Raw genomic sequence first — 17,899 nt, 5'->3', positions numbered from 1 at the left:
AGATAGCACATCTACCTAGCAAAAGGTATCCATTCTCCCTTGCCACCTCTCTTTTTCAAAAGTCAACCTTGAGTCAGCGCTTATGTGGGTGGATGATGTCATAGTTAACACCCCCCCCCCCCCATGCGACAGCATTCATGTCTGGCGATTGGCCACCCAGGCCCGAGCACTGTCAAATAGTGTAGATCACATGCTCATAACCAGAATCCTTACTGTGTTGCAATAATAGTGTGACAACTTTACGGAGAGAGTTGGCAGTAAAGGATCTAAAAAAAAAAAAAAGTTAACTATACCTTGCTATGCAAGGTATAATCAATGTATAACTCACTTGTTATTTGCTGTAACAAAGTGTGCAGTAAGTTTAGAGTATTTTTCTCCTGGATTTTCTTCTTGGGTAGCAGAGGTAACAGTCAACTCTCCAAAAAGGTCAACCAGCCAGGTCGCCCGGGCTATGCCACTAAATGCAGCGAATCCTGAACGTTGCTTATCTAGAGGTCCACCTAAGAAGAATAAAACAAAAACAAAAAAAAAAAAAAAAGTGCAAGCATTAACCACTTTCAGACCGGACCAATTTGCTGGTCAAAGACCAGACCACTTTTTGCGATTCGGTACTGCGTCGCTTTAACTGACAATTGCGCGGTCGTGCGACGTGGCTCCCAAACAAAATTAACGTCCTTTTTTCCCCACAAATAGAGCTTTCTTTTGGTGGTATTTGATCACCCCTGCGGTTTTTATTTTTTGCGCTATAAACAAAAATAGAGCGATAATTTTGAAAAAAAACGCATTATTTTTTACTTTTTGTAATAATAAATATCCCCCAAAAATATATAAAAAAACATTTTTTTCCCTCAGTTTAGGCCGATACGTATTCTTCTACATATTTTTGGTAAAAAAAAAAAATCGCAATAAGCGATTATTGATTGGTTTGCGCAAAAGTTATAGCGTTTACAAAATAGGGATAGTTTTATAGCATTTTTTTAATAATTTATTATTTTTTTTTTTTTACTAGTAATGGCGGCGATCTGCGATTTTTATTGTGACTGCGACATTGTGGGGGACCCATCGGACATTTTTTACACATTTTTGGGACCATTGTCATTTATACAGTAATCACTGCTATATAAATGCAGTGATTCCTGTGTAAATGACACTGGCAGTGAAAGGGTTAACCAGTGGGTGGCAGTATAGGGGTTAAGTGTTCCTAGGGGTGTGTTACTAACTGTGGGGGGGGTTGGGCTTTCATTTAGTGTACACTGATCTCTGCTCCAATCACATGGAGCAGAGATCAGCGTCACTAGTTGCTAGGCAGAATGGAAAAATGTTGTTTATACAGCATTTCCTCCATTCGGCCGCTCCGTGAGACGATCGCGGGGATGCCCACGGCGATCAAGTCCACGGGTCCCGCGATCGGACTCACGGGGGTCCCGACCAGCGCGGGAGTGCGCCGCCGCGCTCCCGATGGCACGGCGGCAACGAATATTGGATGTACATGTACGCCAATATGCCTGCCCGTGCCATTCTGTCGACGTACATCGTCGTGCGCTGGTCGGGAAGTGGTTAAAATAAAAACACTAAGAACAAAAAAGCCATCCCAGTGAATTTGAAATCACAACTGTACCTTTAGGTAAATACCTGCCGCAATCCCCTAGAGTGAAGGTGACCCTGTCTAACACTTGCCTTAGCTTTTTTTCTAGTGTTCTCCACTGTACTGCTCTGCCCAAAATGGCACAGACTTTCTGCAAAAATCTCCACTTCTTCCCTTGCATGCACAGCACAAGGTACACAAAAATAAAAAATAAAAAAAATAAATAAACTTTAGTTCTGCCTTAATGTCTGGTGACTTTAAAGCACAATGCCAGAGAGAATAAAAATGCTCATTTATGTGCAGCCCAACTGCAAAATAAGCATTATTTCCCCTGAAGTTCAGCCTCCAGGCACCAACACTTTCATTTAAATATATTCCTTAACAGCAATAAATTGTATAGATGTCCAAAAAAATAAAAATGATAGAGATAGAGAGATATCTCTATCTCTTTGCAAACTCAGATAACACCTTGTAAAAGTAGAAATTACCTTTGCAGACAGCTGGTCTGTGGGAAGGGCTGAACATGCCCCACCCACTACAGGCTGCCTGGAGAAAAACTACAGCAGGGGCAGAGACAAGGCCAGTTACCCTGCTCAAGGAGAGAGCAGCAGTGACCGGTCTTTACTACAGGAAACTACTGCACAAAAGGTAAAGTTTCAGACCAGATTACTGCACAGATTTGGAAGAAATACACAAAGCACACAAAAGATGCTTTCCTTGAAACTCTTTTGCATAGCTCGGAGTTACATAGTTGGTGAGGTTGAAAAAAAAAAAAAAAGACACAAGTCCAACCTGTGTGTGTGTGATTATGTCAGTATTACATTGTATATCCCTGTATGTTGTGGTCGTTCAGGTGCTTATCTAATAGTTTCTTGAAACCATCGATGCCCCCTGCTGAGACCACTGCCTGTGGAAGGAAATGCCACATCCTTGCCGCTCTTATGCCCCATACACACTATCAGATTTTCTGCTGATTTTTGTCTTTAGATTTACCAAAACCATGTAGCAGAAGGGCATGCCTGATTGCATACACATTGAAACTCCTAGTGTTTGACCTCATATTATATGGTTTTGGTAAATCTGAAGGAAAAAAATAAAATAAAAAATCTGAAGAAAATCTGATAGTGTGTATGGGGCTTTACAGTAAGGAACCCTCTATGTAGTTTAAAAGGTTAAACCTCTTCTTCTCATTTTAATGAGTGGCCACAAGTCTTGTTAAACTCCCTTCTGCGATAAAGTTTTATCCCTATTGTGGGGTCACCAGTATAGTATTTGTATATTGAAATCATATCTCCTCTAGAGAGAGTAAGTTCAGTGCTCGCAACCTTTCCTCATAACTAATATCCTCCAGACCCTTTAATAACTTTGTTGTCCTTCTTTGTACTCGCTCCATTTCCAGTACATCCTTCCTGCGGACTGGTGCCCAGGAACTGGACAGCATACTCCAGGTGCGGCCGGACCAGAGTCTTGTAGAGCAGGAGAATTATTGTTTTATCTCTGGAGTTGATCTTTTTAATGCTTGCCAATATTCTGTTTGCTTTGTTAGCAGCAGCTTGTATTGCATGCCATTGCTGAGCCCATCATCTACTAGGACCCCCAGGTGCTTTTCCATCCTAGATTCCCCTAGGTTCTCTTCCCCCCCCCCCCCTCCCCCCGTGTATAGATTGAATTCATATTTTTGCCACCCAAATGCATTATTTTACAATTTTTTTACTTCAGTTTTCAGTTAAGCTTTTAGTATGGTAAATAGAAAATATACATTAGAATGGATCATACTTGAAGAGCCTAAATATAAAGTTGTGTAAATCAATATGGTGCAATGGACATCTAATACTTTAAAAAGCAGCTTAAAAATCAAAAAATAAATAATTAGTAATTCTTTGGTGAGGAGAAGCTAACAAGCTGAACACAATAAATGTGAATGTGGCCTTGCCTGTAAAATGGAGGACTCCTTCCTCAAGTGTCTTCCCATTCACTTCTTTTTTCAGGGCTCTGTATTCCTCTGTAAGAAGCTCAATGTGCTCAACATGTAAGACTTTACCTGCAAGACAAGGAAGAATGTTGAAAGAATTAACCTGCGTCCAAACATTGGAGATTAGTATTAAACTTTTATCAGCCACTTTGTTATGTCAAATATCATAAATTTTACAGCATTGCATGTAGTCACCTTTTTGTTCTGCTAGTTGCCATAATTCATGTGCGGCTTGTGCCGAGAGAGCCATTGGGTACTCAACAAGAACATGTTTTCCTGCTTCCAGGAAGCGCCTATTGGAGAATAAAAAGGTATTAAAAACCATGCTAAAAGTTATCTTGTATTGAAACTGTTATGCATTTTCAGATTGAGTTCCGCTTTAAGTAAGTTAACTTTTTATTTTCTTCTAAATTCCTGCTCCTCTATGGATCAATTGGACACGTGTAATTTTTGGCAAACATATCAAAGCTTTCCATTAAATCTACAGAGCACTTACTGTGCTCATCCATGTTTCCAAACGTATCTATTGCTTCTGCCTTACTTCCTGCACAGACTATAGGTGATGACACAGGAAGGAGTTGACCAGCTGACCTCATTAGCATACACCCTGCATCATCTACCCAACCATTCCCAGCTGAATGTTTTTTTTAAATGAGATGCAATCTCACCAAATACACAATATACAAATCAGACTGCATAGTGCATGTCCATATTTATACAAGTATATAGGAGGGAGTGGACAGAAACACTCAGCTGTCAAGCCCCGTTCACATCTCTGCATAGCGGGAACTCGCATTCCCACATGCGTTTTTTTTTTTTGTGAGCATTTTCACTCATCACACATAGGGCAGCCCATCCACCTGAATGGGCTGCCCTACATTCAGAAATCACCCTAAGGAAGCTTCAGAACTTAATTTTTTTTGAGCTTGGTGTAGCACACTTCTGAAATGCAAGGAAACACACAGCTGTGAATGGAGCCCCATTGTTCTTGTGTAAACACACCAATTTCACTTTCAGGACCCATTCACATCTAGCATAGTGGAAGCGCACATTTTGGGTCTCGTTTTTCCTGTGACATGCATGGGCAGCCTGTTGATTTGAATGGGCTGTGCTACATGTAGCTTATGGGACATTTTTTGGCATTTTGTGCGTTGCGTTTTTTTTTACTGTGCGTTTTGCAGCATTTGCCACTCGTTTTCTTCATATGGCAAAATGTGTTTACTTCTGTGTTTGGTGTGCCGTTACCAATTAAAGAGGAAGTAAACCCTGATGGGTTTACTTCCTCTTTGTCTCCCTGCAAAAGGTAAAGCATAATGGGCTACTATGCGATGCATAGTAGCCCATTATGTGTCACTTACCTGACACAGGAGCCAGCGATGTCACCGCTGTCCACTCTTCTGCGGAGCATTCATCTTCTTTCAGGATATCGTGGCTCCGGCACTGTGATTGGCCGGAGCTGCGATGACTTCACTCCCGTGCATGCACATGGGAGCCGCCACTAAAGGCAAATCGCCATTAGCAGCACCATGCTCAATGCGCATGCGCCGTAGACAGCGGTGCCTGTCCTTTTGCAAATACCTTCTAAAACATGTAGGTTTAGGAGATATTTCTTGGACCTACAGACAAGCCTTAATCTAGGCTTACCTGTAGGTCAAATTGGTCTGTAAGGGTTTACAACCACTTTAATGGCACTGAAAGCACAACTAGGTGTATAAAGGCGGACATACACTATACAATCCGATTCTACAATCTCCTTTAGATTTACCAAAATTTATATAAAATAGGAGGAAACAACTATCTTGCCAATCACTCTGTATCCAATCAGGCAGGCCCTTGCACTACATAATTGATGGCAGATCTAAAGGAGATTGTACAGTGTATGGCCATCTTTATACACCTAAAATTACCAATTGCGCTTTCAGTGCCATTAATTGTTAACTGCACACCAAACACATGCCATGTCAAAAAACAAGTGGCAAATGCTGCAAAACACACAAAAAACAAAAACAAAAACACACCACACCATGCAAACCACAAAATGCCAAAATGTCCCATAAGCCACATTTAGTGCAGCCCATTGAAATCAATGGGCTGCCTATGTGTGTCAAAGGAAAAAACGAGACATAAAATGCTCACTCCCACTAGTTAGGTTAGAAGTTATGGAACTTCTTTGGGGCAATTGCTGTGTGTAGGGCAGTCCATTCAGGTGGGAATGCGAGTATATTGTATATTTAGTGAGAAGGGTGATCACTGATTGTTTGCATTCGATTTAAAAAACGTGCAGCTGGGAATGGGTGGGTAGATGATGCAGAGTGTATGCCAACAAGGTCAGCTGGTCAACACCCTCCTGTGTCATGACCTATAGTCTGTGCATGAAGGCAGAAGCAATAGATACCTTATTGTCCTCATCCATGTTTCCAAACATAAGTGGTCTGTAAATTTAATGGAAAGCTTTGATTTTTTTTTTTGGCAAAAATAAGTACATGAATGCTCTATTGGTACATAGGGTGGGCTGGAATTTAGAAAAAAAAATAAAATAAAGTGAACAAAAACGTGAACTTATCCTTTAAAATTAGACTAGAAATTGGTCACCATCTCACAAAATAATTTTCCAACATGTTGAAAAACCTCTACGTGCTTGACAGACAACATTTTAAAAAGGTGGGAAACTGTTAACAGTTTAGACAAAGCCGAGACAAAATCAGCAATATGGTGGCACACCACTTTCTGAATGGGCACCTATCCTGGTTTTTAACAGTGCCACCATAATTTAAAACAGATTTAAACTGCCTTTCTTAGTAGTATGGTATACAAATAAATTGTTTATGGTCAAGGATTTGCTGACATTTTAACCCCCATCATGAAAAAGAATATGGGGGTATATATTAAAACTGCATAGACAAGTCCTTTTACACCCACCGGTCCATATGGCTGAATGGAGGGTCTGATCAGATCTGTCTGAAAAACTGGCAGGTGCACCTATTTGAACCCTTCCTGTGAAAGGGGCCTAAATCAAAAGGAGTCTATTCTCCTTTCAAACGTCAAACATTTGTAAACTCTTGGATATGTACAGCATCTCACAAAAGTGAGTACACCCCTCACATTTCTGTAAATATTTTATTATATCTTTTTATGTGACAACAATGAAGAAATGACACTTTGCCACAATGTAAAGTAGTGAGTGTACAGCTTGTATAACAGTGTAAATTTGCTGTCCCCTCAGAATAACTCAATACACAGCCATTAAGGTCTAAACCACTGGCAACAAAAGTAAGTACACCCCTAAATGAAAATGTCCAAATTGGGCCCAAAGTGTCAATAGTTTGTGTGGCCACCATTATTTTCCAGCACTGCCTTAACCCTCTTGGGCATGGAGTTCACCAGAGCTTCGCAGGTTGTCACTGGAGTCCTCTTCCACTCCTCCATGATGACATCATAGAGCTGGTGGATGTTAGAGACCTTGTGCTCCTCCACCTTCCGTTTGAAGATGCCCCACAGATGCTCAATAGGGTTTAGGTCTGGAGACATGCTTGGCCAGTCCATCACCTTTACCCTCAGCTTCTTTAGCAAGGCAGTGGTCGCCTTGGGGGTGTGTTTGGAGTCGTTATGTTGGAATACTGCCCTGCAGGCCCAGTCTCCGAAGGGAGGGGATCATGCTCTGCTTCAGTATGTCACAGTACATGGTGGCATTCATGGTTCCCTCAATAAACTGTAGCTCCCCAGTGCCGGCAGCACTCATGCAGCCCCAGAAAACGACACTCCCACCACCATGCTTGACTGTAGGCAAGACACATTTGTCTTTGTACTCCTCACCTGGTTGCCACCACACATGCTTGACACCATTTGAACCAAATAAGTTGATCTTGGTCTCAGACCACAGGACACAGTTTAAGTAATCCATGTCCTTAGTCGGTTTGTCTTCAGCAAACTGCAGGCTCTCGTGCATCATCTTTAGAAGAGGCTTCCTTCTGGGACGACAGCCATGCAGACCAATTTGATGCAGTGTGAGGCGTATGGTCTGAACACTGACAGACTGATCCCCCACCCCTTTAACCTCTGCAGCAATGCTGGCAGCACAGACATACGTCTTTTTTTCCGAAAGACAACCTCTGCATATGGCGCTGAGCATGTGCACTCAACTTCTTTAGTCGACCTTGGCGAGGCCTTTTCTGAGTGGAACCTGGCCTGTTAATCCACTATATGGTGTTATACACTGTGCTGCAGCTTAGTTTCACAGTCTTGGCAATCTTCTTTATAGCCTATGCAATTTTTATATAGAGCAACAATTCTTTTTTTCAGAGCCTCAGAGAGTTATTTGCTATGGAGTGCCATGTTGAACTTCCAGTGACCAGTAAGAGTGAGAGCGATACCACCACATTTAACACACCTGCTCCCCATTCACACCTGAGATCTTGTAACGCCAACAAGTCATATGACACCGGGGAGGGAAAATGGCTAATTGGGCCCAAATTGGACATTTTCATTTAGGGGTGTACTCACTTTTGTTGCCAGCGGTTGAGACATTAACGGCTGTTATTTTGAAGGGACAGCAAATTTACACTGTTATACAAGCTGTACACAACAATGAGGATGTACTCAATTTTGTTAGATACTGTATGTGAAGTTCTCCATATGCTCAACTTGGAAAGAATATTAATAAAAAAAAAAAAAAAAAAGCCAAAACATTACTACCTTACACTTTCCTCATGGTTTGCATTGTCCGTGCAAATAAAAGCAGCATCAACATCACTGCTCTTTAGTGCCTCTTCCAAGCCAATTTGCTTTACGCCATTATACTCCCCAAGGTCCCTCCTGAAGAATAGAAATTTGATGTCAAAAAGGACTTAAACACACACACACACACACACACACACACAATGTGCATATACAAAACTATTTTTTTTAAATAAAAGGTTTATAAGACTAAAGATTTTATTTCCCCTTTGTTCAAAAGATCGGTGTACAGGCTAGTGAGAGAAAATCTTTCAAATAGGGACGAAAAAAAAACTTTTTTTTTTTATTGCCCCGCCAAGCTTGCACACGAGAAACTAACGCATACGCGAGTAGTGCGCGCATATGAAAACGGTGTTCAAACCATACGTATGGGGTCTCAGCGCAGTCGTGAGAGCAATAGCCCTGGACCTCTAACTGAAAACTGTTAATCTGTAGAAATTTTTAAACATCGCCTATGGAGATTTTTAAGGGTAAAAGTTTGTCGCCATGAGCGGGTGCAAATTTTGAAGCGCAACATATTTTTGACAACATAAAAAAAAAAAAAGGCTAACTTATATATATATATATATATATATATATATATATATATATATATATATATATATATATATATATATATATATATATATATATATATAAAATTATATATTTTTTTTTTATTAAAAAAGGACAGTAAAGTTAGCCTTTTTTTATATTAAAAAATAAGAAAGGTGTATTTTTTCCCCAAAAAAGTGCGCTTGTAAGACCGCTGAACAAATACAGTGTAACAAAGTCCAACCACCATTTTATTCTCTAGGGCAGTGATGGCGAACCTTGACCAGATGTTTTGGAACTACATTTCCCATGATGCTCCACTACACTGCAGAGTGCCAGAGTATCATGGGAAATGTAGTTCAAAACATCTGGGGTGCCAAGGTTCGCCATCACTGCTCTAGGGTGTTAGAAAAAAAAAAAAAATAATAATAATGTTTGAGGGTTTCAAGTAATTAAAAAAAAAAAAAAAAAAAAAAGAAGAAGAAGAAGAAGAAGAAGAAGAAGAGTTTAACTTATAAACATCAATGCATAGAATGCATTAAGGTGAAAAAATGTGAACCTTTACAAACCCTTTAAGGCTTAAATATTTAAAACGTTATAAAATACTGACCTTGAAACAAAACCAACAAGTTTCAGATTTTCCGATGGACTAGACGGCAATGGCTTAAGAAGGTCTCTGATCCTCACAGAGCCAGCAATACCAACTCCCACTACTACTACGCCAATCATTGTTTTTCTGTAAGCATAAGAAAAATAAAAATAAAAATAAAATTCCATCATTGATGTTACAACCAGATATGTGCACTCGATCTTGCCTTGTAAAACTAGTAAACCCATATTAGTAACTTCTCACCCGGCAAGCTTGTTACACTGAAAAGTAAAAACGCCACTTTCCAAAACAGAACAAATTCCTCTATTGTCACAGCCTTACAAATCAAAAAAGGTGTAAATGTGGTTATTGGAATGGTGTTATTTGGATAGTGAGCGGTATTGGATTTCCGCCAGACATACTGTTTGGTGTTGAGGACAAATAATTACATTTTAGTCTCATATTACCACCTGAAAATAAATAAATAAAAACGCGCCTTGAAGATTCTGAGGTCACATGGGGAAAAAAATAAAAAAAATAAATTAATAAAAGTTATGGTCATATGAGACTAAAATTTAAATATTTGGACTCAACACCAAATTATTTTTCTGGTAGAAATCAAATACAGCTTACCATCCAAATAACACCATTCCTACAGTAAAGCATTAAAGTGGTTGTAAACCCTTACAAACCACTTTGACCTACAGGTAAGCCTAGATTAAGGCTTACCTGTAGGTCCAAGAAATATCTCCTAAACCTATACGGTTTAGGAGACATTTACCTGAAGACAGCCACCGCTGTCTACGGCGCATGCCGTTCACAATAGCAGTTGGGGCAGTAAAACCCCAAGGTTAGGCTGTTTTTACCGCCCCCATCTACTACTCCCATTAGTTGCAGAAGCATTAGCTAGGCACACATCCTGTGCCAGGATTAATATTGTGTTGATTTCCCATTCAAGGTAATAGGACTGCTCTGCAAGCACCCCACAACTGCATGCAATGCTCGCAGTTGCAGCACACTATTGTAGGGTTCAAGCAGGAGGTGAAGTGGTGATACAATGCATCCACACTACCTGTCAAGCTAGTGGGAAAGAGCTCTTAAATCAATAATTCTAACCCATCACCACTCTATCCAATTCTAAAAAAGGATTATACGTGAGGTCAACTTAGAAAACATGCCTCCTAGTGCTCTCTTATACTTTAGAAACAGGAAAAGCTTTTAGCACTCGTTATTAGTTTGGGAAATGCATGTAACATGCACATATAAGCAGCAATGCACTAAAGCACTGGCATTTATGATCGTTTGGCATTGTACAGCCATTTACTAGTATGGCAGGTTGTACCCGCTACTTGTGGCTCTGAGTTGCAGGAAAATGATTGGACACATTTTCAGCCTATCACTCTCCATGTGCATGAGGCCTTAGAACACGGGTGTCAAACTCAGTTTCATCATGGGCCGCCTCACCATTATGGTTGCCCACACATCTCTATCCACAACCCTCACCCCCCCCCGATATAAATAAATAAAAAATAAAAATCTTGCATCTCACTTACCTGGCCCAGCTCTTTACCTCCCGAGTCCTGACAGTTTAGGCGGCTCTACCTACACTGTCAGAAGTTTTTTTTACCTTAATGCATAGGACGCATTAAGGTGTAAAAACACAAGGGTTTACAACCCCTTTAAGATACATTAAGAATTTTGTTTATTCTGCATGAAATGAGACTGTATTCCGCAAGATTTACATTTTTGGTAAACTCATTCAATGAATCCAAGCTTTGCAAGCCTAGATAATATGCACTGCATTGACGCATTCACACAATTTCCTAGTAACCATTAGATTAAACAAAGTTCAGAAATATTCCTTTTATCCCATTATTTTGCAAATCTACAGTGCCTTGCGAAAGTATTCAGCCCCCTTGAACTTTTCAACCTTTTGCCACATTTCAGGCTTCAAACATAAAGATATAAAATTTAAATTTTTTGTGAAGAATCACCAACAAGTGGGACACAATTGTGAAGTGGAACGAAATCTATTGGATATTTTAAACTGGTGCGTGCAAAGTGGTGCGTGCAAAATTATTCGGCCCCTTTACTTTCAGTGCAGCAAACTCACTCCAGAAGTTCAGCGAGGATCTCTGAATGATCCAATGTTGTCCTAAATGACTGATGGTGATAAATAGAATCCACCTGTGTGTAATCAAGTCTCTGTATAAATGCACCTGCTCTGCGATAGTCTCAGGGTTCTGTTGAAAGCGCAGAGAGCATCATGAAGACCAAGGAACACACCAGGCAGGTCCGTAATACTGTTGTGAAGAAGTTTAAAGCCGGATTTGGATACAAAAAGATTTCCCAAGCTTTAAACATCCCAAGGAGCACTGTGCAAGCGATCATTTTGAAATGGAAGGAGTATCGGACCACTGCAAATCTACCAAGACCTGGCCGTCCCTCTAAACTTTCAGCTCAGACAAGGAGAAGACTGATCAGAGATGCAGCCAAGAGGCCCATGATCACTCTGGGTGAACCGCAGAGAACTACAGCTGTCCATAGGACAACAATCAGTCGTACGCTGCACAAATCTAGCCTTTATAAAAAAGTGGCAAGAAGAAAGCCATTTCTCAAAGATATCCACAAAAAGTCTCGTCTAAAGTTTGCCACAAGCCACCTGGGAGACACACCAAACATGTGGAAGAAGGTGCTCTGGTCAGATGAAACCAAAATCGAACTTTTTGCCCACAATGCAAAACGATATGTTTGGCGTAAAAGCAACACAGCTCATCACCCTCAACACACCATGGTGGTGGCAGCATCATGGTTTGGGCCTGCTTTTCTTCAGCAGGGACAGGGAAGATGGTTAAAATTGAGGGGAAGATGGATGCAGCCAAATACAGGACCATTCTGGATGAAAACCTGTTTGAGTCTGCAAAAGACCTGAAACTGGGACGGAGATTTATCTTCCAACAAGACAATGATCCCAAACATACAGCAAAATCTACAAAGGAATGGTTCACAAATAAACGTATCCAGGTGTTAGAATGGCCAAGTCAAAGTCCAGACCTGAATCCAATCGAGAATCTGTGGAAAGAGCTGAAAACTGCTGTTCACAAACGCTCTCCATCCAACCTCACTGAGCTCGAGCTGTTTTGCAAGGAAGAATGGGCAAGAATTTCTATCTCTCGATGTGCAAAACCGATAGAGACATACCCCAAGCGACTTGCAGCTTTAATCGCAGCAAAAGGTGGCTCTACAAAGTATTAACGCAATAATTTTGCACGCCCCACTTTATTTATTTTTTTAGTTAAAAAGGTTTCAAAAATCCAATAGATTTCGTTCCACTTCACAATTGCGTCCCACTTGTTGGTGATTCTTCACAAAAAATAAAAATTTTAGATCTTTATGTTTGAAGCCTGAAATGTGGCAAAAGGTTGAAAAGTTCAAGGGGGCCGAATACTTTCGCAAGGCACTGTATGTACACTACAAACTGTATGATTGATTCGGTTCTGATATCGCTGTTTTACTAACCTATTTGTTTTCAAATATTAAAGAGATTCTATCTACCAGCAAGAATGAGTCCTTACATTTAAAGAGTACCTGTCATTTCATATCCATCATAGCAGCGCCTGTTAGCGGGCATCCACTCACCTTGTTGTGTCACTGCCGCATTGCCAGCCATCCCATTAAAGTGGAGTCAACAGCAGGTCAGAGGAGGAGCCGCTAAGACCCCTTTCACACCAGGGCGTTTTGCAGGCGCTATAACATTAGAAATAGCACCTGCAATCCACCCTAAAAAAGCTGCACCATTGTTTGTAGTGTGAAAGCCCGAGGGCTTTCACACTACAGCGGTGCGCTGGCAGGACGTCAGGGAAAAGTCCTGCCAGCAGCTTCTTTGGAGCGGTGAAGGAGCGGTGCATTTACCGCTCCTCCACCGCTGCTCCCCATTGAAATCAATGGGGCAGCGCTGTAATACCGCCGGCAAAACGCCGCTATTGCCGGCGGTTTTAACCCTTTCTCGGCCACTAGCAGGGGGTAAAAGCGCGCCGCTAGCGGCCGAAATGCGCCGCAAATCCGCCACGCTATGGGGGGGGGGGTGTGAAAGGAGTCTAAAGCAAGTCTGTTTACTAGCGATTTAAATTGACTTGATTTAAATCAAATCCACCGCTTTCGATTTAGTAATTTCTGTCCCGCCATGTCTAGAGAAAGGCCCCGCTTACACCTGATCAAACTGAAGTGTTTTTTGAAGCTTCAACATTCAGTCCTGGGATTTCAATTACATTCAATGATGACTGTTCACATGTGAGCTTACGGTCTATTGAAGCTCGCTGCTCAAAAAAAAAAAAAAAAAAAAAAAAAGAAGAAGTTTGAAAGCTTCTTTGGGGGCAGAGTCATACAATTTGACTGAATAGCTTCAGTTTGCAACTGTGATAATTTTTCCCCCTTTGTCCCTTTCACTATATTTTGCTCTGGCTAGTTATAGATTAATGAGCTGCATGATAGTTTTTGACAAGCAAGCATGGCAGCGTACAAACCTATTGCCATTTGTAACCTTGGCAATTTTGTACTTAAATGACCCTCTATAATCTTGCACAGCTGGCCATATGCTAGTAGACTTGCATATGAATATTTGAATGAAAAATAATTTATATATATATATATATATATATATAAAGGATTTTTGTACTCGCCGTAAAATCCTTTTCTCTGAAGTTCATTGATGGACACAGCAGCTCTTCTTGACCTTTGGGTTATAATCGCCCCTTTAGGAGAGGACTAGGCAGAAAGTGTTAAAAACTGCAACACTTGCACAGTACCGCCCAGGGGGGCAGTCCTACTGGCTATAACCCCTCACCCCTCAGTTCATCAAAAGCAGTACGAACATAAATAGGAGGGATGGGTGCTGTGTCCGTCAATGAACTTCAGAGAAAAGGATTTTACGGCGAGCACAAAAATACTATTATATATATATATATATATATATATTTTTTTTTTTTTTCATTTAAATATTCATTTGTCTTTCGTTCATTGATGGATACAGCAGCTCTTCTTGACCTTAGGGACATCTCCAAGCAGTGTCAAAGAAACGAGGGGTCAGAACAGCAAACAATAACTTCACCCATGACAACCAGAGCTCCTCAACGGAGGAGTTGCAACCCTAAATAGCCGCCTGCAAAACCTTGCGGCCAAAGCAAGCATCCTAAAATGCGCTCACATCAACCTTGTAAAAATTTTGTGAAAAGACGACCAGGTCACCGCCTTACACACCTAAGAAACAGACACTTGATGTCGGAAGGCCCAAGAGGCACCAACTGCCCTGGTAGAATGCACCGTGACAGCAAAGGGAGGCGCCCGTCCCCTTATGGCATAAGCCTGAACTACAGTCTGTCTGATCCACTGAGAGATGGTGGCCGATGAGACTGCTAGTCCCTTCTTTGTTAAGCCACTGATACAAACAGCGGGTCAGACCTCTGAAAAGGATTCGTAGCAGGCAGATACACTCGCAGAGCCCGGACCAAGGAATGTAAAGCCACTTCTTTGGGATGTGACGGCCAAGGACATAAAGGATGGAAGCACAAATGTCCTCATTTAGATGAAAGGCCGAAACAACCTTTGGAAGAAACTAAGGCTGCGGACACAGCACAGCCTTATCCTTGTAGGAGGACCAAGTAGGGAGACTTGCATGACAAGGCCACTAACTCAGAAACCTTCCTGGCAGATGTAATGGCCACTAGAAAGACTACGTTCTGAGAAAGTGTCAATAAGGGAATCTCCCTAATGTTTTCAAACGGCAGTTTCTGAAGCACAGAGAACACCAGATTCAAATCCCACGGAGGAAGCGATGGCCGAATCGGAGGAGCCACATGTCGAACCCCCTGAACAAACAAACATACTCAATGAGCCACCAAGGGTCACTGAAAAAAAAAAAAAAAAAAAGAGAAGGACAGCCAAAGCTGATATCTGCCCCTTAATGCAAGCTTCTGATCCACTCCTCTCTGCAAAAACCAGCAGGATCCTGGACAGTGAATATGTACGCGGGCACCACCCCATCTCCTCACACATGGAGATGTAGGCCTTCCATGTACGATGATAAATTTTCAGAGAAGATGACTTCCATGCCCTCAACATAGTGGACATCACCGAATCCGACAGACCTCAGTCCCTTAGCACCTGGCTTACAACAGACACGCCATTAAAGCAGGATGAAATATTGAACCTTGCAACAGAAGGTCCTCTTGCATCGGCAGTCACCAAGGAACATCCGCCACCATTCGTACTATGTCGGCGTACCATGGATGCAGAAGCCAATCCGGGGGAATCAGAATCACCAGAATCCCCTCGGCCTCCACTCTGCGAAGCAGACATGGTAGAAGTTTGAGTGGGGAGGGGGGCATAAATCAGCCGATAATGCCCCCATGGAGCCACCAACGCATCTGCGCGTCCGCCCAGGTATCTTTTGACCTGGCCACAAACCTCTGTACCTTCCGATTGAGTCAAGAAGCCAGGAGATCCACATCTGGTGTGCCCCACCTTAGGCAAAGGAGCTGAAATATATCCGAATGTAGAGACCATTCCCCTTGGTCCAGCATCTGACAACTTAGGTAGTGCGCTTCCAATTTTCTATGCCCAGAACGTACACGGCCGACAGAGCCAACATGCGTGGCTCTGCCCACCGCAGGATGTGAGCGACCTCCAGTGCTGCAGTCGAGCTCCTTGATGGTTGACATAGGCCATTGCCATGGCGTTGTCCAACTAGAGCCTGACCGGGCGCCCCTGCAGCCTCTGTGACCATGTGGAGAGGCACCGCCTTATTGCCTGAAGCTCCAGTACATTGGTCCACTGACCCTGGGCCGACTGTATGCCCCAAACTCCTCCCAACCAGTCAGGCTGGCGTCCGTTGTGATCACCGTCCAAAGAAGAGGAAGGAACGACTTCCCGGACCAAAGGGCCAGCGACCTCAGCCACCAGAGCAAGGAATCCCTGACTAGCTGGCTCACCCGAATTTGACAATCCAGGGACGACGGAGATTTGTTCCATTTGGACAATATCTCCTTTTTGCAAGACTCAAGTTTGGAATTGAGCATATGGTACCGTTTCGAAAGTGGCTATCATGAGACCCAGGGCTGGCATGCAAAAAACGCAGCGACGACCACCTGTGGGACAACAACTTTACCGCAGCTTGCAGAGTCTGCAACTTGTCCGAAGGGAGAAAGACTCTCACCTCTGAGGAGTCCAATAGCAAGCCCAGGTACTCCAGGCGTTGAGTCGGCACCAACACTGACTTCTGTAGGTTCAGTACCCAACCAAACTCCAGAAAAGTTTGCATGGCGATTGCCACAGTCTCCCTTAATTCTGAGGTGGAAGCTGCCCGCAGAAGGAGGTCGTCCAGGTAACCCACAATTGCGATCCCTTGCTGCCTTAGCAAAGCCAAAATTGGGGCTAGCACCTTGGTGAAGATCCTCAGTGCTGACACCAGGCCAAAAAGGGAGAGCTACAAAATTGTTTGTGCTCGTCCCCAACCGCAAATCGCAGAAATCTCTGATGCTTGATGCATATGGGGACATGCAAGTATGCATCCTTGATGTCCAGGGATGCCAGAAAATCCCCCTGATGGAGTGCAGCGACTACTGAGCGAACTGATTCCATCCTGAACCTTTGTACTTTCACAAAGCTGTTGAGGGCCTGTAGGTCCAGGACCGAACGGACCCCTTCCTTTTTTGGGACTACAAACAGATTGGAGTACAACCCCTGAAACCTTTCCAGTGTCGGTACAGGTACTATCACCCCACGCAGCAGCAGGTCCTGTACTTCCTCAAACAGGGCCTCTCGACAAACCAGAAGATGAAGGTTGGAGGGAAAAAATCTGTTTGGCGGACTAGAAAGAAACTCTATCTTGTACCCTGAGGAAACCAGTTTGCAGACCCTCTGGTCGGAAAGCAGAGAGGTCCACTGAGCTGCAAACTCCCGAAGGCAACCCCCCCACCCGAAAGTCAGGTGTGGGCAAACCTTCATCCAGTAACAGATTTGCTCACAGGCTTGTTTGGCTTGCAAAACCAGGGAAGCTTTTGTCCATCAGCAGGCACCTTGTCAGACTGGGAACGCTTACCTGCCGACCCAGGAGGACAAAAAAATCCACTTTTGAGTGGAAAAGGAGGGCCCTTGCCTACGGCGTGGCTTCTCCTGAGCTGCTGATAGATATATAATAAAATAAAACAATGTTTTTATGGTGTGTGTTCTTGAGTTTAACATATCTATCTAGCACACAATCTTTTTACTTGTTTATTTACATGCGATATATGAATATATGTATGTGTTTTTCTATAGGTTTTTCTCTTAAGGGTCGGTTTACACTTATGCGATTGTTATCCGACTTGTCAGCTCTTAAGTCGCCCCAAGTCGTTTGACATTGGAAATTACATTATAGTCAATGAGAGCCAAGTCCCAGGGCATGCTGGGAATGTGACGTCACAAAGGGGCGGGGTCACCTTGTGACATC

At 42.5% G+C, this 17,899-nt stretch overlaps 1 protein-coding gene across 1 annotated transcript in view; it reads right to left on the bottom strand.

Annotated features, from left to right (window-relative positions):
* Window positions 1-17,899, bottom strand: part of BLVRA (biliverdin reductase A) — a 52,129-nt gene that overhangs the window by 17,124 nt on the left and 17,106 nt on the right. Inside the window, exons 2-6 of the mRNA XM_077491699.1 lie at window positions 9,436-9,561; window positions 8,250-8,369; window positions 3,753-3,850; window positions 3,519-3,626; window positions 329-500 (exon numbers count right to left, since the gene is read on the bottom strand). Coding sequence (XP_077347825.1) covers window positions 329-500; window positions 3,519-3,626; window positions 3,753-3,850; window positions 8,250-8,369; window positions 9,436-9,554 — 617 coding nt within the window. The 5' untranslated portion in view covers window positions 9,555-9,561. The remainder of the gene's footprint in view (window positions 1-328; window positions 501-3,518; window positions 3,627-3,752; window positions 3,851-8,249; window positions 8,370-9,435; window positions 9,562-17,899) is intronic.

This window comes from Lithobates pipiens, unplaced genomic scaffold (assembly GCF_037356315.1).
Source record: "Lithobates pipiens isolate NorthernLeopardFrog02 unplaced genomic scaffold, aLitPip1_a1.2 Scaffold_19, whole genome shotgun sequence".
Taxonomy (NCBI): Eukaryota; Metazoa; Chordata; class Amphibia; order Anura; family Ranidae; genus Lithobates; species Lithobates pipiens.
This window is presented reverse-complemented; position numbering and strand designations above follow the sequence as displayed.